At 36.9% G+C, this 25,220-nt stretch overlaps 1 protein-coding gene and 1 long non-coding RNA gene across 8 annotated transcripts in view; one reads left to right on the forward strand and one right to left on the reverse strand.

Annotated features, from left to right (window-relative positions):
* Positions 1-25,220, forward strand: part of Mhcl (Myosin heavy chain-like) — a 251,902-nt gene that overhangs the window by 139,693 nt on the left and 86,989 nt on the right. For all 4 annotated transcript variants that reach the window (XM_074181078.1, XM_074181121.1, XM_074181233.1 and 1 more), the window contains 8 exons: positions 2,506-2,795; positions 3,021-3,397; positions 7,326-7,599; positions 10,393-10,715; positions 12,219-12,486; positions 12,549-12,717; positions 13,501-13,683; positions 14,209-14,418. In XM_074181078.1, the coding sequence (XP_074037179.1) occupies positions 2,506-2,795; positions 3,021-3,397; positions 7,326-7,599; positions 10,393-10,715; positions 12,219-12,486; positions 12,549-12,717; positions 13,501-13,683; positions 14,209-14,418 (2,094 nt within the window). The remainder of the gene's footprint in view (positions 1-2,505; positions 2,796-3,020; positions 3,398-7,325; positions 7,600-10,392; positions 10,716-12,218; positions 12,487-12,548; positions 12,718-13,500; positions 13,684-14,208; positions 14,419-25,220) is intronic.
* Positions 1-25,220, reverse strand: part of LOC141485365 (uncharacterized) — a 134,012-nt gene that overhangs the window by 64,212 nt on the left and 44,580 nt on the right. The gene's annotated exons all lie outside the window — the stretch shown is intronic.

The raw sequence follows: 25,220 nt of genomic DNA on the forward strand, positions 1-25,220 counted from the left end.
CCCAGCGGAAATATGGCACAAAAAAATGAAGTACGGACGGAAAACAATTGTCACAATAACCAGACTGAAATTTGGACATGCATGTTATCCAGCTCATCTTTACAAAATAGGAATCGTTGAGTCAAACAAATGTGACACATGTAATGTAATATCTGATATTGATCATATATTTTTTAACTGTTCTGAACATCAGGAACAAACCAAAGATTTCATGGAAACATTAAGACGGGAAAAAATAATACCACCGTTAAATATACTGCACTTACTGGCACTGAACAAACCACAAGTAATAGACGCTATGATGAAATTCGTGAATGACTGTAACCTGAAGTTGTAGAGGATACTAGATGTGAATTATATGTGTTCATGTTCCCATCCCCAAAATCCTTTCTTTCCGTGGTCTACCTTTTCTGTGCAAAGTCACCCTGATCGACCCCTGGGTGTGAAAAGTAATATCCTAAAACCCGTTCCCTTGTTTTCGAAAAATTGAGAGAAAAACTAACGTTTAGTTGCTAACTATTATGGACTATGCGTGCGACGGCAAAAAAAAAGTGGACCATGATGGATACAAAGTCGGTGCTATATAGTGATGGGACGCCTGTAGCAGGCCTTGAAGAAGGGCTTAACTGATGTGGCTTGACCCAAAAGTTTAAATAGGAAGGACTTCAAGATATTTCGAAACAAGAATCTACGAACATAACAAAAGTTTTAAACTGAAGGAAACCAGTTCCACCTATATGCTTGCCACTTTTTAGAAGACAGTCACAATTTCAACATGGACTGGGACTTATATCTTTGTCATTACCTACTGTTATATAAAAGTCATCGTAGAATAATTTGATGTACTAGTTCAACTGATGAAATATCCGTTTAGTGAAACGCATCTTCCATAAAATCTTTATTATTATTATATATAAATAAAGCCTGAGGACAAAGTCCTATGTAAGCCTAAAAACGAAGGATATCAACAAGTTAATACAATGCATGCAAAAGGAAAGGAAAAATAATTAATATATGCATAGAGGCGATTAAACAAATAAGCAAATGTCTATTTTGTTTTTGAAACTGTTCACTGAGTCGGAATTCATAACATCGTTGGGTAAGTTATTCCATGTTTCGAAAGTACGATTCACCAAAAAATATTGTCTCTGCCTCGTTGCGAATTTTTCCTTTTTTAATTTGTGTGTGTGACCACGTAACCGCGAATCATTGTTGAAAACAAAAAGTTCTTTCTGATTAGCATAGTTATACTTAGCTATACGGAAAGATATGATGAGGTCCCCACGGAGTCGACGTTGGTCAAAAGCTAGCAGTTGTGCCATCCTCAGTCTTTCGGGACAGGCTGGACGCACTTCACCGAAAGTCATACGCGTGGCTCGACGCTGTACATTTTCCAACAAGTCCCTATCACGTACCAGAACAGGACACCACACTGGACCTGCATACTCCATGATTGGACGAACGTAGGTTTTGTAGAGTTTTATGGAACTTGAATATGATAGATGGAGGAACGTTTTGCGGATGAGGTAAATCAGTGTGTTTGCGCGTTTGCATGTGGATATTATATGTTCGGACCATGTTAAGTCGGTATTAATAGTCACTCCCAAGTGAGGACACTACGTAACGATTGGCCACTTTTTGTGTACGTATGGAGTGGATTGTTCTTTCCTTGATGAAGTACGACACATTTGTCGACGTTGAGAGGCAGAAGCCAATCCTCGCACCACTGACTAATCGAGTTGAGGTCTTCTTGAAGGGAATGCATAAACAACGAAGAGGAGCGGGCTAAGAACAGATCCCTGGGAAACTCCACTTGTGACTTGTCTGTGCGAAGAAAAAGAGTGACCCAATTTGACCGAGAAAGTTCTATCTGTCATGTAATTTTCAATCCATAGGTTTAGTTGGCCTCGAATACGTGTGTATCAAGTTTGTGCATTAGCCTCCTCACTGGGACCCTGTCGAAAGCCTTAGCAAAGTCAAGATAAACGATATCTGTCGGTATTTTCCTATCGTGAGCTGTCGTCCAATCATTCATGCATTGTAGTAGATTGCTGGGGGTTGATCTACCTTTGACGAAACCATGTTGTTCTGCGTTTTTTTGTTAAAAATTCTGACATATTTTCTACGATGATGGATTCCATTACTTTGGAAGGTACAGATGAAAGACTAATGGGCCTGTAGTTAATTGGATTGATTGTATCGCCTTTTTTGAAAATAGCGGTGACAGATGCTTTCTTCCAAGCCCGTGGGATGCGAGATTTTGCGAAAGAGACTGACATAATTGTTGACAACGGAGAGCAGAGAGTTCCGGCAAACTTTTTGAGAAAAAAGGGGCTCACTCCATCCAAACCAGGAGATGAATTTGATTCAATGGTCTATAAATGATTTTAATTTTTTTCCGAAGTTGTGTTGTGAAAAGTCAAAAATCACTATCGTGGATAGTAAAATTGACTCAATTACCGTGAAAATTTTCAATGATTTCTCAACTTTTGCCCATATCAACAGGTAGTGTCGCTATTCAAAGGCTGCAAATCCGAAGACATGCCTCCGCACATCTACTCGTTGGCTCAGTCGTCGTACCACGCGATGCTCTCCACCAGACGGGACCAGAGTCTCGTCTTCCTCGGCAGATCCGGATCCGGAAAAACTTCCAATTTCCGGCATTGCGTCCAGTACCTCGTCACAGCAGTGGGTACGGTGAATAAGATCCTCACGTTGGAGAAACTATCCTCGGTATGGACCGTGTTGGAGAGTTTCGGAAATTGCAAGACGGTGATGAACTCTAATGCGACAAGGTCTGTATATATTCTCAGGTTATAACAAAATCACCGCCGGGTTCATTGAATACCACCTTTTCTTCATAATTCATTACTGGAGAACAATTTGAAGATAAAAAATACCGATCAGTAAATGAAAATGAAATGATAAACCTTGTTGTTACCAGTTTTCAATGTGAACAGAACGATCTCCAGAATCAGGAGTGCGAGTGGTTTCTCTATCAATTACTTTCTTCGTTGTAGATTCACGCAGATCTTCAGCCTCGACTTCGATCAGAGCGGAGCTATAGCTTCAGCGAGCCTGCAAGTTCTAATGTTGGAAAAAACGAGAATCGCGAAAAAAATCGAAAACGAAACGACGTTCCACATAGTGCATCGGCTCTTGTCGGGAGTCGAAGGTGCTTTGAGAAAAGAGCTGTTCCTGGACAATTTATCGGGTAACGAGAGCAACCCGTTCATGAATCTACTCCAGAAACACGAAGACAAACAGAGGGCTCAGCTGGAATTCGTGAAGGTGTGCAATTCTTTGGGCATTCTTGGAGTTACGGCGAACGAACAGAAGCTGATATTTTCGGTATTGGCAGCCATTTTTCATTTGGGATGTGCTGGTGCTGTAAAAGGTGAGCTCTATTATACGTTTGAGTAGTACTTTTAGGTTAGCTTTCTGGGTATATCTCATTTATTGAAGTACGAGTAACTTAACATGTCAAATATAATCAAACTACTTGCCCTTAATTACTTCGAACCGCGATTTAGTATAAATAATTATTAGTGAATAACATTAAAAACATTACTGTTCCTAATAACGATAAATGTACATCGTCTAGACAGTTCATTGGCCCTCAGATATTTTCCCTTGCATGGGATGTCATGATCCCAAAACATGGTCAGAACCTGCTGTTCCCGCAGAATTAACACCCGATCAGTCTGCTCTCGTTGGCGGCTAAGCTGGCTGAAAGAGTCGTTCTGCAAAGACTCAACGAAGAAGTTGAGGACCGAAATGTTCTGCCTGACGAACAATTCGGCTTCAGGAGAGAACACTCCACTGAGCTACAGGCACTGAGACTGATCGAAAATACCATCGCAGAGCTAAATCATAATCGTAAAGTGTATGTCGTTCTTTTAGACATATCGAAGGCCTTCGACCGTGTTTGCCACGAAGGTCTTCTGCATAAGCTAGTCGCCTTCGACCTGCCTCGGGGCCTGATCTGGTGGATTGGGTCTTTCCTGAAGGACAGAACATTTCAGGTTAGAGTAGAGGGCTCTCTGTCTGACAGAGAGATCCCCGCTGGAGTGCCACTGGGGGATGTGCTCTCTCCCACGCTGTATTTCCTTTACACCAGTGACCTCCCAAGGTCCGAGATATTCCTTTACACCGATGACACGGTTCTTCTCTCATCTTCCATGGGTCGGGAGCTCGAGATCGTCTACATGCAACGTGCATTGGACGACCTCGAGCGCTGGTACCTCGAATGAAGACCCGAGTGAACCATGGGAAGAATATTATCTTCTCCGGCTAGAAAAGTGAGGATCTCTGAAAGGGAGGTTGACTGGCAAGCGCGGGTAAAGTACCCCGGTCTTCTAATAGACCTGGAACCCGCACATCACAATCGTGAAGGCAAAGATCGAGGGTCGGATCAGAAGTCTGTACCCTCTGATCAATAGACGATCCAAACTGAGCCTAAAGAACAAAATTACGATCCGTATAACGATGTTCAAGCCGGTCATCATATATGCTTCAGGCGTCTGAGGACAAACGGATCCGTCTAATATCTCCATTCTGGAGAGATTGCAAAACAAGTTTATACGGATGATTGTGAATGCTCCGTGGTTCGTACGGAATGAAGCCGTACGCTGAAACCCACGATAATCCGTTAGTTAGGGAAGCTATAGATTATGCTGTAGACGACCCCTCACGATATAGAAGGCCCAGACACTCTGTCGAATGAGGCCCTCATGTCCCCCGTTAACAGATGAACAATCTCTTTATCCATAACACCCCAGCCAGGCAGGGGTTTCACATTCATGTCGCCATCCCATGATCAGTTATGACCAACCTGTTCGAAATTAAGATGAAATTGGTACATCGTTTAGTGTCCAAAATTCATTTACCAGTATTCCGCGACATTGAAACTATTGAAACCGCCATTTTGAATACGTCTCAACATTAATTTCAATCAGATTGTACATACAGTGCTAGTCAAAAGTCCCCTCCCCCCCTCGTATCTTTTGAACGGGTATACTTATAATAATGAAATTTGGAGTGTGGAAATAAACGGATGTAGGCTTCTTAACTGGTCATAACAGGTGACGCAATAGTCATAAATGACGTCACAAGGCCACTGTGACCAAAAATTTTAAATGGGACCCTATGGCAAGTGACAGCTCGTTTGAAAGGTATTGAAAATACCTATTCAGTCATACCAATTTTGTTTGGGTTTCGGCTGATTTTGATTGATAAATTGAAGAAATACGAAAATTATAGTTTCGCATTTAATTAATAAAGATTTAAGAACCAGTTCTTATAATAAGTGTTCAAAATGTGCTCCATCTACTTCCTGGCAGTAATGCATCCTATTGCTAAACTCTTGTCGTACTCGTCCCAGTGTGTCAGCGGAAATTGCCCTACATTCTTCAACAATTCGTTGTTTCAGAATGGCAATACTGTCAGGTGCTGTAGCGTAAACTTTAGATTTCAAGTACCCCCATAGAAAAAAATCTAATGGTGTAAGGTCCGGTGACCGAGCTGGCCATTCGATCGAACCTCGTCGTCCAATCCATCTACCACGATATTCTTCATCTAGGTAACGTCTTACTGCACCGTAATAGTGTGCAGGAGCACCATCTTGTTGAAACGTTATTTCCAAGTTGTCGAATTCATCTGGATTATCTTCTAGAATTTCAAGAATTAACGCCTCAATATCAGTTTGTAACATCTCCAGATACAATTCACCGGTTAAGTTAGCATTGAGAAAAAGAGGCCCAACTATGTGGTTTCCCAAAATACCTGCCCAAACATTTACTTTTTCTGGAAATTGAGTATGTTTTTCACGAAAGATGTGAGGATTTGTGTCACTCCAATACCTCACATTTTGAGTGTTAACATTTCCATTGAGAAAGAAAGTACTTTCGTCACTAAAACAAATTGTCTGTATGTAGCCTGGTTGTTGGTTCATTTTATCGGACATAGTTTCACAGATTTCTAGTCTTCGGTCGGGGTCATCATCTGAAAATTGGTGCACCATTTTTAATTTGTATGGATGAAATTTGTTTTTAGCCAACACCCTATGTACTGTCCTTTGACTGACTTCACAGATAGACGCAACTTGGGCTGTGGAAGAAGTAAGGTTCACTACCATTTCTCCAAGTATGTCAATTTTTTTGTCATCACTAATTGTTGGTCGACCAGATCGTTTGGCATCTTGAACACTACCTGATGCTTCAAACTTCCGAAGAAGCTCCCTCAAATAAACCCTCGATATAGGGCGATCGGGGTACCTCTCATTAAACAGTCGTTCCGCTGCATGGAAATTGTTTCTACATTCACCAATTATTAAGATAGCTGCTACTTTGTCGGCTACAGTACGTACCATTTTGCCTATGTAAACACTTAAACGTCTCGTTAAACAATAGCTTAGGTAAATTTTCAAGGTATAAACACTTTTGACAAGTAGATAATTCAAACACGTCAACCTTTTTGACAATGAACCAGAGGCGTACTTTAAAATCTTTATCAATTGAATGCGAAACAATAATTTTCGTATTTCTTCAATTTATCAATCAAAATCAGCCGAAACCCAAACAAAATTGGTATGACTGAATAGGTATTTTCAATACCTTTCAAACGAGCTGTCACTTGCCATAGGGTCCCATTTAAAATTTTTGGTCACAGTGGCCTTGTGACGTCATTTATGACTATTGCGTCACCTGTTATGACCAGTTAAGAAGCCTACATCCGTTTATTTCCACCCTCCAAATTTCATTATTATAAGTATACCCGTTCCAAAGATACGAGGGGGGGAGGGGACTTTTGACTAGCACTGTATAGACAAGTCTTATTCAGACGACTGATACACTGGGCGAGAACTCATGAAAAGTGGATTGTATTTATGAAATATATACAAATATACATCTCCAATGACAAAACTCTCCCACACTCACCTCAGTGGTTGACTTTCATGTTGCTGGCGAAAATATGTAGATTGGATGGCCATCCTTTTCCAGGAACTCACCAATCGCATCAATAACAGTATACGAACGTACACTAACAGCTTTCCCCAAAAATATTCACTGTTAGGCCAGAGACTGCTCAGCCCATGTAGTTTATATTGTTGAAATGTTAATGATGAGGAACGGTTACGGCGACTGTGTTCTTGTCAACGTCGTAGTAGTTTTTTTCTTCATACAGCTATCATATTCTTGTGAAGAGTGAGCGATTATTCGCCCTTGAACACTCGCCGACAAATTAGGCACAAAATCAATTTTGATATTCACGATGACTGAACATTCACTATCAACTGAAACAACCCAAATATTGTTTTTTTGTAGCCGGCAACAACAATCGTTACCAATTCGCCAATCCCCAAAGTGCACAGAGAGCTGCCAATCTACTGGGAACCTCCGTGGAAGAACTGTCGAGAGTCATGTTCGGTCTAGCATCGGGCGGCTTGGGTACACCTAATACACCTAGAGCACCATTCAGAACACCTTCCCCGACTGACAAAGGCCTCGATAGGGAAGCTGTTGGTCTCGAAGCCGTTGAAGGAATCATCATAGGACTTTATGCCGAAGTTTTTAATTGCATTGCTTCGTTGATCAACAGGTACGTTACAAAATATCCAAAGAGAATTTATTTAATGGGACTGTCTGTCCATTTGAGGTAGTAACACTATAAAATTAATTTTCAGATTGCTGATACTAGGAAATATTATTTTTGTGACCTCTTCAAAATACCATTTATTTAACTTTCTTCATTATTACGCCCATAGATGGCGTTTTATAAGGGGAAATGTCATCGCCCTTATTTACTCAGGCTTGTTCTTTGATGACATGAAAAGCGCCATTGCTTATATTGCCCTGGCCCAAAGGCTAAGCATCTTCCCGCTGTGTAGCGCCACCACTACAAAGCAACCCTTACTCCTCTGTCCTCTCCCCTCTTCGTGCCACCGACGCGAAATTCAGTTTTCTTAATTCTCACGTACATGGCCCAGGTTATACATTACCTCCAAATCAACTTAATATCCTACTTATCAGGTAATAACTAAAATTATGAACTATATACCTAATTGACTGTATATACAATCTAACCACCCTAACATGCTCTCCCTGATTGGGGAGATTATTGAAAAAGCTTTCAGTCCCGTTCTTTTGATCAGCAGTAAGCTAGAAGCTTACCAATCATCCTTCTCGTTCATCCCTCATTACATTATCTGTCCATTCGTTCACAAACCGGATCCACTTGTCCTTCCTTCCGTTTTCCCTCTCAATATAATCTTCCCATTTTCTGGTTCCAGGCGTTCTTTCCATTCGCGTCATCCAGTCCTGTCGTCATCCATACATCTCTCGATCACATGATCTGCCGTTTCAGGCTCCCCATAACCACAAAAACACGACACCTGCGGTCCCATGTTGAACCTGGCCAAATATCCCGGGAAGTTGCCATGCCAAGTTAGTAGCTATACCCCCTTCCGATTCAATGATTCATACCCGTCTGTTTTACAGAACCTGTAAAACAGCTGTCCAGTCGTGCCACTCTCCCATCCCCGTTGCCAATCACCTACGATACTGTTACGTTCTTCCCCGTGGGTTGATCAATAATTGACTACACTGAATAAGCAAGCTTAACTTTAAATCACTTAAAATACAAAAAGACTTCAACTAAAACTTCAACTATCATTGGAATCTTTATCGCCTTACTAAATCACTTCGCGTACCGCACTGTAACGTTCCCCTGACTGTGTGAATGTCTATCGCCTTATTAGATCACTTCGCGTATCGCACTGTAACGTCCACTTGACTGTGTCGATATGCCCGCCGCCAGCGCTTAAATAACGTAACCGAACATCGTAGAATTTTCGCCGAAGTTCTTGCTGCTTCTCGAGCGGCAGGGAACATTGGGCATTCTCACGCCTCTCAGCTACGACACGTTTGGTTTATGGTTGCCAGTGGCGGCCCGTTACTTTCTTTCGACCATGTTCTACAACAATACATTCTTTTTCGATTCTCATTCTTACTGTCAATTCTGCTTGCCTCTCAAGTCATAACTTCTCTATAAATTCCTTTAGCTGCTGCATCGTGTGTCTTTTTGTTTCCCACATTGTTGACCTCATGTCATAATTCAACTGAGATTATTATTTTTTTTTCTGATTGTTTCGGCCGTTACTTAATGAAGATCCACAGTAATTTCAAAAACGACACCTCACGATTTCATCTCCACAAAGTTTGTGGAGATCAGAGTCAGAAAAGCTTTATTGTCATAAAAGTTTAGGTTTTGTTGACAAAGCAGGCTTAAGAACCAAAACAATCTGAAACATTAACATAAAGGTCAAGAATTTAGAACAAGATATTAATATGGCTCAAGCACACTTCAAAAAATTTATGGTAAAAGTATTTTTTGCTATTATAAAGAATCGAATTTTAAATTTGTGCTGTTGACGGGATAGGAAGGGGAATATTGAATGTGAGATGAGTGGTATAATTCTGCTCTTTTTTGTATTGTACCGCAAGTGGGTCGAAAAGTGCAAAGTATGCTTTTCTAGCAGAGTGATAGTTCAAAGAGTTAGATATAGACCTTATCGCATAACAACTTGAGAATAATTTTTTGCATAGTATACTAATATGCGTTCCAAATTTTAATTTGTTGTCTATGTTGAGGCCTAAAAATTTGTTCTCTAGTTTATGATCAATGATGTGTTCTTCAAGAATTATATGGTCCAGGTTACATTCAAAGGACATTATATTAGTCTTTGATATATTGAAACATAATAAATTGGCATCACACCATGGTTTAACTTTGCCTATATCATGCTCTACCCTAATTTTTAGTGCATCAGTGCTTCTTTCATGCTAAAGTATAGACGTGTCATCAGCAAAACTTGTGAATTTGTCTTCAATCGATATATATGCCAGATCATTTATATATAATAAAAACAGCAAAGGCCCGAGGGTAGATCCCTGAGGTACTCCACATTTAATGCTCATTTTATCTGATCGTGAGGTGTGATTTTTGAGATTGAGATTAATATGGCATTTCAAAATAACTGATTTCATATTTACACTTAGGTATTCATCTCTTGTTGACCTACTTCCATGTTATGACAGAGTCATGAGCTTTAAAGAATACCTCTTTGATAGATATCAAGGTCGTGTCCAAAATGATATCATCCTGATTGCGATTGATCACCTCCACTTTGAGCTATGGACTACTTACTTCCTGGATATGATCAATCAACGAGCTCAATGTAGTAATAATTGAATAGTGGACCTAATTCGTTTCCTTGAGGAACTCCTCACTGAAAAATATTTGGTTCACTAGGATTTTCGAGGTCTTTCAACTCTACAGTCCAGATACGTTTTGAGCAAATATAAATTGTGTGACACTCTGTTATCATTCCAGATCAATATCGACACCAACATACACAGTTACCTCGATTCTTCTAGTCGACACACCAGGCTTTCAAAATCCGGCGACTTGCGGACGTCAGGCGGGAGCTTCGTTTGAAGATCTGTGTCACAATTACTTCCAGGAGCGTCTCCAGCTTCTGTTCCATCATACAAATCTGGTGGCGCCAAGAGATAGATACTTGCAAGAGAACATTGATTTCACCTATGACGAGAATGAAAACGAAAATTTGATAAATCCAACGCCGCTTGTCAACTTATTGGATAAAACTGCTCAAAATACTGTGATTAGGACTTCTCAGACTGATCTGCATGAAGGTTTGTAATTCAGTAGAAAATAATGAAACAGTACTTTGTCAAAAATGTAACGGAAATATGTTTAATTCATCCAAATTCATTGTCCTACCTCCTGACAAGAATTCTAAGTGCACAACACCGCAGTAGTAGAAAAAAATTGTTAAACCTTCACTTTTGATCGACTTCGACGGGCTCTTTTAAGTTTCGGCTCAGTTGGAGAAGCCATTCTGAAGCTTCTTGACTGGTTTGCATATTAACTCTGTAAACCCATGTCTCATGACCAGGTACAATGCGTTTTTTTAATGATACTCGTTCTAAGATGTCTTTAGCGACCTTTACGCGATTGAGTTTTCACCGAAAATTCAGATCTTTTGGTACTAGTCAAATATCAATGTGTCACATGCCAAAAAAACCTTCACAGGTTCATGAGACATATATTTCAGCGGCTTTATCTCTCGGTCTTGAAAAACGATTGTCAGTCACCATTTCCTTCACGTTAGCGACGCTAAGTTCAGTTAAGGATTTTGATGGCCGACCAGAGTAGGGGTCTCCAAACTACGGCCCGCGGGCCAAATCCGGCCCGCCAGTGTCATTCAACATTTGAAGGGATTCCTTTCTATTTCACCATTTGGCAACATCGATTATAGCTAATAAAGGACAATGAATCTGTTACCTGTATGAGACAAACAAAGATGACCTATTTCAGAGGCGTGCTGTTCTGTTTACTTATGTTCCGCGTTCCGAGACATCCTGTGACATATGACATTTTGTGCACCTAACCTATCTTCCTCTATATAAATAAATAACAAAACAACTGTTGTTTATGTGGCTTGTGGAGGTGATATTGAACTATAATTTATATTTTGCCTTAATTGTTGACTTATAAAGATAATTTACCTTTTTTAAAGTAGAATATCTAGGTACGTATAAATTATTTCAACTTGATATAGGCGCTGTTGCTGTGAATTAGAAACAAATCCATTTAAAAATTAAAACCCAACATTCGAAACATCAATTTGAATACTTTTCAAAGTGAATTTGAATAACTCATGAATTAAACTCAACTTTGTTTTGTTCAAACTTGCATTTGCTGTAATAACCCAAATTGAGGAACATTCCCCATTGTGGTTACCTGTTGTATATGAATATTAATGTAAGAACAACTTGAAGTATAAATCACTTGAAAAAGCTACTGTGCTAGCGAAATATGTTGTGATATATTTTTCAAAATGAAGTTTGTGAAGATCAAATCGTGAGGTGTAGTTTTTGAAATTACAATTTTAGGAGTTTGAAGAGTGAGTTTTGATCATTTTTATCTTTTTCTTCAACTGGAAACTGCATAAAAAACAAGGGTCTATTTTGATTATCGAGAAGGACTATATAAACAACTCAGTTAATGTTTTCGTCAGACCTAGCGTCTGGTATCGAAAACAAAAATTTAACATTGAGTTATATAGTATGACAAAAAATCGGTAAGCCCTCCAGAATCAACATTCCAAATAATTCCCTGTTTTGAATTTCCAGGAGATAGACGCGGTCTCCTTTGGCTCCTAGATGAAGAAGCTATTTACCCTGGTTCATCTGATGATTCCTTCCTCGAAAGACTCTTCACCCATTACGGGGAACGAGACCATCAGCTACTCTTGAGGAAAGCTCCAGGAAACAACCAGTTCATAATTCAGCATCTCCAAGGAACGAATCCTGTCTTGTACAGTGCCAAAGGCTGGTTGAAGTGTAGCAGGGAAAATCCCGTAGCTCGAGCTGCTGTCAACATTCTTCAGGAAAGTTGCAAGTGAGTATTTATTGAATTACTGAAACATGGAAGATTTTTTCGAATATTTTTTTGTATTCCAGGGAGGATCTTAGTAAATTATTCGTTACTGTGAGAGGGCTGGGTGCCTCAAGTTTTGGTGGCTCTCTGGTTGGCCTGGATGGTTGCCAGTCATTGAGAAGAGCTTCGAGTATCAGAAGAACTTTCACTGGTGGTGCTGCGGGTATAAAGAGGAAGAGTGTTTGCCTTCAGGTGATAATCTTTATTATTGTTTCGTTTCACAAATATGTAAGAGGTGTACTGAGGTGTAATGTATAGAACGTCGCGTCTAGTTGTTCCACCAGCTTCCAAAACGGACTTAACTTATTTTATCATGTAAAATTTTCATGATTTATTTGCTATATTTCAAGGTTTACTTTAGTATTCTTCATTACGTTTGTGTGTATATTTATGATACATTCTATATTTCCATACATATTTATAATCTTTTTTTTTTCGGCTACTGCAATCAAGCATTCTTTTATTATTTCTCCATCGGTGAATGGTTTGCCACGTTTTCCGATTTCAAGAGCCACACGAAAGCTGGCGCGAGTTGCAGACTCTTGTTCAGTATTCCCTTTGGTGAACAAAGATTGCTGCGATTTGAGTCCGCGTTTCAAAGCTTCAAATTTTTCCTTTCGCATACTTCCTGTATACTTGGAGTAACTTTGAAGATGTTTCGATTCATAGTGTCGTTTAATGTTATATATAGTCTTTGAGAACAGCTATGGTTTCATTACAAATTAAACATAGCGCCTTATTACTGGACTCAATCACAAAATACTGAAAGTTTTTTCAGAATTTTGTGTTTCATTCTCAACCCTCTCAAAAATTAATAAGCACGCCTCCGATTTGCTGTCAACTGGGCTTACTTCTACTCTCAATCATTATTGGTTTTAGTATAGTGTGTTTATATGTCTGTACCTACAGTACATAACCTCAATGTTCTTCATGTTTTCCATCCTTGGCTCTTGTAAACTGAGGTTCCTTTTTCAGACAAAGTTCACAATCGATGGCCTTGTCGAGACTCTAAGAAGAACAAAACTGAGATTCATACAGTGTATTTTACCTCAACACAATGCCGGGCTTTGTGAAACAAATTCATCGCTAATGGGTGTAAAAACAATAGCTGGGCAGCCTGAAGACCCTCTGATCAACGTTCCGCTTCTCAGATCACAGGTAAAGATGATTTTTTTCTATATGTGCAACCGAAACTTCATAGATTTCAAAATATAGGGTCTTCCATCAAGTGCTTCCTATCTTTAAATTCGAATAAAATAAAGAGTGTGTGAGTTATCATCAAAATCGACTGCCTCGGATTCTCCTGCACACTCTCACAGACAGCGGCGATGTTTTTGGCAGATCCTGAATTTCGTTGACGTACAGGTGTTGGTCGATCACCCACTGAACCACAAAATTATCCACTACATTGCGAATAGTCCTCTCGGTAGGACGATTATGGCGACCGTAAAATAGGTGAAGGGCGCGGACAGAATACCCATTTTGATAGAACAATTTTCGTATTTGCACGTGCTCTTGAATACTATATTCGTCCATAGTGATTTGGAAAGGCAGATTAAATGAATGACAACTAATTTGTAGCTTTAACAAGATGGCCGTTATCAATTGTCAAAGTTCGGAAGCCTCTGTTGGGAGACTCTACAGAACCAATGTTGAAAATTCCTTGAAATTTCATTTTTGCAGATACGAGGCGGTCAAGTACTAGATTCGGTTCGACTATACAAACAGGGTTATCCGAACTTTTTACCCTTGGGTGAATTCAGGAGAAAGTTTCATTTTCTGACTGGCGATCACAGTGTTTCTAGTCCCGTATTAGACGAAAGAAAAGCGGTTGAAGATATGTTGTTAGCTCTGGATCTCGAGTTGTCTAGTTACAGAGTGGGTCTCAGTCAGGTAAGTTATTTATTTTTCTTGCATTTTAGCCAAAATCAGTCGTCCAATGATTTACTCAAAAAACACCCTTTGAATTCATAATAACTGGAGGTAACTTTGCGAGGCTCTTTGCGAGTGCGAGTCTTTTCAACATTTACAACGAGGCAGCTTTGTTTGTCTTAGATTTTCGAGAATTGAGTTAGTTCCCCATCGATTCCATAGATGGCGTCGTCGTCAGGGGGAGATATCGTCCCTCTAAGGCTGGTCCTCTTAGGACAATCGAGTGTAGCGCCTTTGTGGTTCGGCCCAACACCACTGAGGAGATCTATGGCGGGTCGGAAAGGCGCTGTCTGGTGTTGAATCATAAATGCGTCGTGTTTGGGCACTGTTTTTCAATCAGTTGCCGTGCGGTGAGAGCTGCAGTAAAAGACTGAAAACGATTCTCGTCGGCAGTCGATGTCGAAGTTTGGCTTTGCAACTGACCGCCTTGGGGAGGATTGAATTCTCTGTCGATCACACAGATGGCGCACTTATTTATTCACAAAACATTTGTCGTTTTTCGGGATTTCATTTTGAGTGAGTTTCACAATGTTATTCTGTTGAACTGTTGTTGAAATCATATCCCTGAGAACGCCTAGTCACTACCTCAGGCGGTTAATTAAAGGGACAGGTTGCACTAAGAAGTCTTTAAATGAACTAATTTCTGTATTAATTAGAACCGATTGACAGGCTTCAGTTATGTGAGTTTTATCTGCCCTACTGGAAGAGAAATAAGTGTTGAGATGAAAACAGTGTGTGTTCCTGAGGATTCTAAAGACTTGAGCGTGAAATATTGCAAAATGCAAAATAATGCAAAAAACGACAGATATAACAAGACCCGATCACGAAAAACTGTATTGAAATAATTTACTTGTAGGCAACTTTTTGAATACGTTATAAGTATTATTGGTTGCATAATTACAGCTGGACAATTTTTTATTCAACATGAATTTGAGGATATATTCCTATTATTCATTTCTGTTTTTCCGTTAACCAGCTGTCGCACCCCTACGAACGACAACCCTCAGAAGGCGAAACTTGTGCGAGCTAAGGATTAACAAGGTCTTACCTTTTAACGTGTGATTCCCAACACGTAATAACATGCATAGTTAAGTGGAAAATGTTTTTAATCGACATTATTTGCTTGAAAAAGGTTGAAACTTGACAATTTCAGTGAAATGGAGAAAAAAAAAGAATATCTCGAAGTAGCATTTAAAATCGCCTGTGAGTGGAGAGGCATACACCCTCTTTTATGAAAAGGAAGAAACGAGTACGCACCTTTGAGATTCCTGTGAGGTTATTTTTGATCTGTTGTTTTTATTGTTATGTCGTATATTAATTCATATACCACCAAATATTTTTTTGACTAGTAATCGTTGATTTATTGAGCATGTAATACATGAATCCCGTTAAAAAATAACTAATAATGTATATTATCCATTTAACTATTCATAACAATGAGTTCATCTACTAGAAATTACAGTTTCCTGTCTGTTTTGAAGTGTTTTGAAAAAGTACAGATGGTGTAAGGTAATTAAAGTCTACAATAACAACTAATTTGGTGTTGAAAGGAATACAATGTCCTTCATGGGTATTAACCAGGGATGTAGTAGTTTCTGGCAGGTTTTTGTAGAAACGTTGGGAATGCTGAATATTTCCAATTTCGATCAGTAATTACTCCGTATGCATATGATAATACATTTTTGAGTTGATCACCGCAGTGGCAGACGAAACGTCTGGTTTTTTACGTTCCATTCGACCATGTTAAAAATATTTTCATTTTGTCATCGTTCGTTTATTGTAGATACCTTCGAAACCACATTTTCGTTACTGAAAATGTAATCTATTTCGGATGAAAATTGTCAAAATAATCCCAAAAAAATGCTGTCCTTTGTGAAACTTATTGTATATCAAATAAAAAAGAATTGTTTCAATGTAATACCTCTAAATAACTGAAGGTTATCTCAACTTATGGGCAAGTTGTTTATATGAAAATATAAATGTTGTATTTTTTAAACATGAGCTGTGTTTTTATTTCAGGCTGAAAAAAAAATTCAAAATATCCGTTTTATTGTCAAACAAACATTCTGAATTGCAGACTCAGTGCAGTTGCCCCAGAAAATCATTGGAAAATGCTTTTAGCTTTTCTCGAAATTATCTGGGATATCCTAGCAACTTGAATTATTATGTCCATTATAATTCAATGAATAAATATGTAAGGTCAAATTAATTTAAATTCAAACAAAACAATTCATTAACAAATCGGTGCACTTATGTCAATTTGAATATTGCCGGAAAAAGAAACATATAATCATTTTCGAATAGAAAGCAAGTCCCAAAGAAATCATTTCATGGGTTGTTAAGGAAATTACAACATTTTATTAGCTACGTGTTCACATAATTTCTTTTAATTAACGTTGGTTGTATCTATCATAGTTATCAATTAAAAATAATGGATCGATTGCATGTTGGATACATTTCAAGTAATAAATTATTAATTGGATTATGCATCGCGGATTAGATTATTATACGAGGCGCTCCGAAGTTGTTTACTCCAATTGTTGTGCGAAACTCAAGTCCATATTTTTCCATCACTAAAAAATTAACGATACTTATTTACCATCTTCTTCGAGAACATCAGGATTCGAATTTTAATAAAATTTGATTTCATTATTCAATATAGTTGCCTTTGAGGACGATACAACGGTTATAGAGGTTTTATAATTTTTTCGATACCATTTTTATTGTACGATTTGTTTTTAACCTCAAAACAGGCCTCAGTTTCGACGACTACCTCTTTCTTTCCTCTTGTGGATCTGAGAACAGGAAAAAGTCGCTAGGGGCCAGATCTAGAGCATACGGTGGATGCGGAAGCAATTCTAAGCCCAATTCATGCAATTTTGCTATAGTTTTCATTGATTTGTGACACGGTGCTTCGTCTTGATAAAACAGCACTTTCTTTTTCTTCGAATGGGGCCGTTCTCCCGCAATTTCATCTTTCAAATGCTCCAATAACACTATGTAATAGTCACTGTTTATTATTTTTCCCTTTTTGAAATAGTCAATGAATATTATACCATGCACATCTCAAAATACCGATACCATAACGTTTCCAGCCGACTGTTGCGTCTTTGCACGCTTTGGAGTCGGTTTACCACGTGCAGTCCACTTAAATGACGATCGTTTTGATTCTGCTGTGAAACGATATAGTCATGTTTCTTCCATTCTCACATATCAACGCATAAATCATTTTTTATTGAACGCTTTATGTTAGCTTCACCTGTATGTATGTTTGTTTGCATGTATGTTGGTTTGTAACTCTCAACTCGAGATCTGTATTGACAGAATTATCGGCATTATTGCTTGATCTATTCGCGGGCAGATGGCGCTGTAGGTAACCTCATTGATATTTCTTGTTCTACTCGTGGGCAGATGACGCTGTACGGAACTAACAATTATTGCTTGATCAGTTTGCGGGCAGATGGCGCCGTACGTAACTATCAATTATTGCTTGAGCTATTCGCGGGCAGATGCCGCTATACGTAATCTCCTTGATAGGTTGTTCAAAAGAAAATCAAAATAAAAAACATTTTTTAAGAATTATAAGTGTTATAAATTTTGTACTACAGATGAAATATTTAAATATTTACAATTACCCGTGATTCAATACAGAAAAAAGTTTTGAACGAAACGGAAGATACATTTTAAAATCTAATTCGATTATTTGAAAGCAAACCAGAATATGGATTTCAACAATGAAAACTTTATCGTAAATTGTACACCTAAAAAGTTCAGTTACTCAAATATTTCAAAAAATCGAAAAATTAGAATCAAGGTGCTTGACTTACATATCAAATCAAAAGCTTGATTTGAAAAATACAATTATTCACTGAAAAGATATTTTTAGTCCATTAATATTTTGGATGAAACTTCAAATCAAAACATCAAGACTGAATTGTTTTTTGAAATCATTACTGCAAATTTTCTCTTTAGTTCAAAACAAATTTCACAACTGTCCGCCCTCTGTTGGAGACTCACTGCATCTCAATATTACTATAGAATTTGAGACCACAAACTTTATTATGTTGTTTGAGAGGAATTTTACATTCGTGCGCCATCTATTAACGATTTATAATACTAGTGACTTAAAAAAATATATTTTTGACAATGAATGTTAGGTCCATCGCTTTTTATTATTTACCTAAATGATATTAATCACATATCTGGATCACACTGTATAAATCTTTTTGCAGATGATACATTGGTTTATGGTATACATGAAGATTTGGATCAGTCAATTGTTGAAATGAACAGGTCTTTAAAAAGCATTGAAACATATTTATTTAATAATAAACTGAAACTAAATGTCAGTAAAACAAAAAGTATTATTTTGACATCATCTTATAAGTATGATCAAATTGTTTGGGCAAATGCTGTTGTAAAAATTAATAATGTTAGCATTGAAATTGTGACTGAAATAAAATATTTGGGTTTTATAATTGATAAAAATTTAAAACTAAATAGTCATGCTGATTTTATTTGTAAAAAAATATCTAAAAAACTTTTTTTTCTCTCTCGTATATGTAAAAAAGTGTCTATGTATGCTAGGTTGACTCTTTTTAAAAGCCTAATACAACCTCATTTTGATTATTGCACAACATTACTTTTTCTACTTGGTAAAAATAAAATAGCGCAATTGCAAAAGCTTCAAAATCGGGGCATGCGATTAATATTGTTAAATCGATGTTACAGTGTCTAAACTGGTTTTCAGTTGAAGAACGTATATTATATATGACTATGATCTTTATATTTAAGCTGCATAAAGGATTGCTACCCAATTACGTTCAAAAATTCTTATTGAGAAATAATGAAGTTCATGATTACAATACGAGAAAAAATAACAATTTTTACATTAATAAAACTAACACTAAATTTGGAATGAATAGTATATTTCATAAAGGCTTAAACGAATTTAATAAACTACCACAATTTGTGAAAGAATCTAATTCAATAAACCAATTCAAGTCATCATTAAAGAAGTATATTAGTGACAGCTCATTATGATATTTGTAATTTTTTATTTTTTAATGTGAACTAACCTAACAATCTATAGATATGTATGTATATTTGGTTTTCCTTGAAAGGTACTTTAAAATGTTATTATATTTACATGTTAATGTCGTGAGATATTTATGAATTTGTAATTTTTCTTTTTTTGTATATTAGGCTTGCCTACTTAATAAATAAATAAATCGGACTAAAAAGTGAAAAATAATTTTTTTAATAAACGTGAAACAATAACTCTCCTAGTATTATTATGAAAAAAGCGTGGGCGCTTAGTGCCATAGTTTTGTATGTTAGGCGCCCGTCGCTTTTTTCACAATAATACTAGTATTTTTCGTTTGTTATTGTTTTAAGCTTATTTAATTTTTTTTTTAATTTTTAGTTTAGTTCGATGTTCTCTAAAAGCGTGTTTTTTAGTTTTATAAACTATATTTATTATGGTAGAACAGCTTCGAACACTGCTCAGAATCATCAAATCGTTGTTGTCGCTTGTGAGCACGCGCGGCACCCACTTTCAACAGAGCTTTTGATTTTGCAAGACGCAAAGGTGTGTACTCCATTTTACCATTTTTTTCATGAATGAATTAATGATAAATTAATTTCGTTAAAATGTTGTTACCTCTCTTCGATATCAGCCGAACAAGATAATTATTTCTTGTAATCATGTTTTTAATATTTCGGGTCCTTACGATTTTCTACATCAACAATTGTTCGCACTAATTGCGTTTCGAGAATTTCTGATTAACATCGAAAAATTGGCACTACCCGGTTACTTTCATAAAACGGAATTGAAATTGCTTTTAGCGGCTTATTCTTGTTATATTGCCTCATTGAATATTCAAGTGCCTTCTACTGCCGAAGGTGCAATGACCTCATTCATCTTCAGCAACATTTAACTTTCAACTGATCTAAGTGTGCTGAAGTACTCGTATATCAAAAAAAATGTCGAGTATGCTTTCTCCAATATGTGCTTGATGGGCGAAGAGGCGCACCTCTAAAAATAAGAAATTAACTAGTAAAGTTGCCCAGGAAATATATTTGACGTTCACATTTCTACGAAGCCCTTACTTTTGGTTTGATCCCGACTTTTTTCTGGAGACCTCTGGTGAGAAAAGTCGAGATTTCCAGAAAAAAGTCGGGATGACAAAAAAAATTTAAATCTATACTATAACAATTCTCAATTGAAGGTGATTCAATAGCAACGTCGCATTTGAAGTGACCAAAGGATAATTCTCTTACCAACTCTGCAGAGGCGTACCAAAATAATATTTTTATTCATTTAAACACATAGGTAATGACGTAAAAATTGTTACAATAGGTGGCGCTACCTGGTGTCAATGGTAAAACTGATTACATTTTCTTATTATGCCCAATACAGTACTTCAAAAAAAACCAGAAAAATTTACAAAATAATTATTATATTCCTTTAATATAGAAAGAGAACTACAAAGCAAAGAAAGAATTACCTATGTTATGCTTACGAAGTTTCAGAATCCATTGACTCGTCCGAAGAGGAATCCCCAGTCACACTTAAATCTATTATTATTTTCTCTTATATTATTCATTTTCTCTTCTTCCTTGATCACGTGGGCTACAGCATTAGCCCAATCTTCTTTCCGTATCCTTTCCATTGCGAGTTCTAATAAACGTTGGACATCAGAAATTTTATGTCACGTTTTCACGAGCTACGTAACCCTTAATTTGAGGCCAGGTTAATTCTATAGTGTTTAACTCGCAATGGTAAGAAGGAAGTATCAAAATGGTGATGCCTTCAGCACGAGCTATTGTATCCACCACATGCTGGCGATATCTGTCACGATGCTGTTTAATGACACTCATAAGCTTGGCCTTAACCATGTCCTCGGAAAATGGAATTCCTTTTTGTCCTAACCAACACTGCATGTCTGCTTTTCTAGTGGTCATAGTTGGCAGCTGTTCTACTAATCGGCTGTGATAAGAAGCGTTATCCATTACTATTACTGAATTTGGCTCGATTCGTGGAAGAAGGGATTCAAACCATCCTTCAAAGCGTTGGGCGTCCATGTCTTCGTGATAATCCCCCGTTTATTCGGATAAAAAAAATTAGTGCTCTATCGTCTAAAAAGCCACTCTTGCTACCTATATGGGCGACAATTAGTCGTTGCCCTTTACCCGTTGGTCCGCGTAACCCTGTTGATAAACCGTCCACAAATGCTTGACGATAACTAGTTACAGTAGTATCGCCAGATCTTAGATACTGTGTGACCAGCATTCACCCACGTTTCGTCCAAATAATAAATCTTTTTGTGAGCAGAACGCATTTCTCTAATAGAGGGAAGATATCTCCGTCGCCGCTTTCTATTAAGACAGATTTACGGGATCGTTTGACATATATAAATTTTAAATCTTCTTTTATTATTTTCCTTAACTTCTCTTTGCTCATTTTTTGATTGAGATCATTATCCATTACCAGTGTCCTAATGGATTCGAGGGTTGGCGCTTTATTCTCAAAAAAGAAAGAATGAATGGTATAGCGTACACAATTTTTCTGGTACTCGTCCAATTACAATTTTTTTCTACCACGAAAGTGTACTTTTGGAGCTTGCACAATCCCAGTCACCGTTTTTTCACGTATAATGCGTTCAATTGCCGACACGGATATTCCCCTTGAAATGAACACTGGGCTATAGCTTCCACTGTACGGAGTGTATTTTTTAAATTTTCGTACATTCTACAGACAATCTGTTTTTCTTCTAACGACATAAACTTCCGCTTCTTTTGTACATTACTTGGACCTGCTATGGCATCCATCTTAATACTATAAAAACAATAAAATTTAATCATATTATTCAGCTATTTGTCACTTGTTTACTTACCTCAAAAACTATTTTAAAGTTGATGTATTTTGAAAAACATTTTATTGTGAGATTTTCACTAGAACAGATTAACAAATCCGCAACACGTGTTTCGCTGCACAGTAGCTTTTTCAAGGTGTTCACTAACAAACTGAATTCTATATACATTGTGATTTATATATACTTTTTGAAATATTACTATCTACCTAGAAACTAATAATATTCTAGGAACTAATTAATGGCAGTTATACCTGAGTTAAACGAACATTTATACCTGAGTTTAATGACTGGGTCAACTAAATATCTCATAATGAAGTGTGAATGTGATGAAAATCTATGACAATGTATTTTGAAAAACAAGTATCGGCCAACTCTATCTTATATTTCAAAGTTAATAAATATAACAGTCTATTTAATAAATATAATAAAATATATTTGATAAATGCAAAACAAAGTCACCTTCACAAGAAACAGAACACACTACGCCTATGCAGATAAGGACGCTTGATAATGAAGAAACCGAATGACTAGTTATGGCATTTTAAGGACGCAAATAGACCTGCGAAGTGTTGATCAGTTTACCGATGTTTCAAAGTATTTATGGAACTGGTTCACCTATTCGCTCGTACATCCTATCGATATGCAGAAGCTATCTTGTTACGGGGGACAAATTTTATGAAACTGCCCATTATTCTACTTCGAATAATCTCATAAACCAAAACAGATGTGATTTTTGTAAAGATCTCTTGAATTGAAAAGTTGTTTCGTAATATTTTCAATAAACATTAATTTTGATTGGCTCTTCGTATCTTTGTAAAACGTAACTTGATTAACATCACTTGTCAAATAAAGAATCTGACGAATTTAATGACGACATATTCCATAGGCTCTTTATTCATCCGACAGATGATTGAGATGAGGACAGCACAGTTTTTCTCATTATCATTAACCGCGTTTGTATAATCAGTTCCCATTTTGAAATATCTTATAATTTATATACCTACCTCGAAAGCCGGATTAACTTATCTCAATGAAAGTTTTTTAAATGGAACATATTTCATCACTTGTTTACTATATAGATGGTTTTGGTAGATTCAATTGAAAACAGAAAAATGGATTTCTTGAATAGATTAAATGGAAAATATCACTGTGCTGGGAAAGAAAAAACGTTACTGTCGTATGTCAAAATTAAACACTTTGCAAGAGATCACAAAACATGTAGGTTCAATTAAAAACAGAAAAAATATATTCCTTTAATAAATTTAATGATTATTCTCACAATGATCTTTTTGATCGGTGTACAAAGAAAGAAATAACCTTACTGTTCATACAAAAAGGTGGTATGTAAAAATTGCGCTCTACAGGAGAACACAAAAATTGATAAAGGTTCAGTATAATTTCATATTTTATTTCCATCCGTTTTTCTCATGGAATATGATATGAAAATATAAAAATTTTCCATTCGAAACGTTAGCTTGTTACTACTATTCATCAGAAATATTGTGTTGAATTTAGGAAGTTGCCTTATATGTTAGCTTCGAACCATTACATTTCAAATGTTTACTGTCTTTTTCCACATCAATTCTACTGCAAATAGTAATTTTGTAGGGATCCACTTCATTTGTGAACGCCGGTGAAAAATCTAAATAAAAAAAAAAGGAATTTTAATTTTTGCTTGAATTTTTTCGCCAAACTGCATATCATGTTCGTGTTTCAAGCTAAAGAAGGGAACCTCTGCAAACATGTCCCTTCTTATATCCCTCTTTGTGAACTGCTGCCTGTATATTTTTGCAAAATTAGTACTTAGAAAATATAAAGATATGTACTCTGTCCATCTAAGCAACGGAGTGCTCTAAAACATTATGATGCATACTGCACGTGATTTCCCAGACAAGGCTGCTTATACAGAGTGGCACTGAGAAAACGTCCGAAATTTCATTCACTAGGAAATAGGAAAATTTTTCAGATGAAGCGTTGGGACACAAATCAAGAGGTTCTTCAGCCGTATCAGTACTTGACATTTAAAAAATTTAAAACTTCAAAATACCGTCAGTTAAGTTTCAAAGCCTGTAGTGTGTATATACAGGGTGATTCAAAAGTACTTTGACAAACTTCAGGAGGTGATTCCTCACAATATTCTAATATGAATTGTCCAAATAAATAAATGTCCGGAAACGCTTCGTTTCCAAGATATGGATGTTGAAGTTTTATTTTTATTTTCGTTTTTTTCAAATAACTTTTGAAATACTGAACTTAATTAAAAGAAACTTGGTAATAGGAGGTTTTTGAGGTGTCGAATTCGAACCTGATATTCTTATTGCTCTTACTCGCAGGGGGCGCCACCTACACGTCTTTTTCTTTTTTTAAAGATTCATAACTTTTTTGGGCGTACTTCTAGCACATTTTTCAGTAAAAAAATCGATTCCTCTATCATATCTACGTAAATAAGCTACCCTTGTTACTAGTCGCTGTAAGCAACCGTTTTCTAAATATTTGGACTTGAAAACTTCAAGTCGATTATTTGATAATCGATGCATGTTGAAGTTATTACGAATATTTTGCTTTTTTCACAAGAATGCTTTGGAAATGAATTTGACGTTTTATTCGTTTGAAGAGGTCATTACTGTTGGGTACGTTCCTTTATGACATCCTTAAGCGAAATAGTTATTTTTGTATCAAGGGTGCATAATCATAATTAGCAAGAAATGTCAACATTATATTTCAGGAAATTTTGAATATGTAGAATAAACTAAAATAAACGAAACTAAATTGTATTCCAATAAATTGTTGGAAGTGTCCACCTTCAGCGAAGATACAGGAAGTCAGTCGTCTAGTCATTGAATCTCGTACCCGCTCAAAAATTATTGGTGTGTTTCTTATTGTTTC

The sequence above is a fragment of the Leptinotarsa decemlineata genome, unplaced genomic scaffold, assembly GCF_025532065.1.
Source record: "Leptinotarsa decemlineata unplaced genomic scaffold, Ldec_3_MD MMD2_P_RNA_scaffold_1, whole genome shotgun sequence".
Classification (NCBI taxonomy): Eukaryota; Metazoa; Arthropoda; class Insecta; order Coleoptera; family Chrysomelidae; genus Leptinotarsa; species Leptinotarsa decemlineata.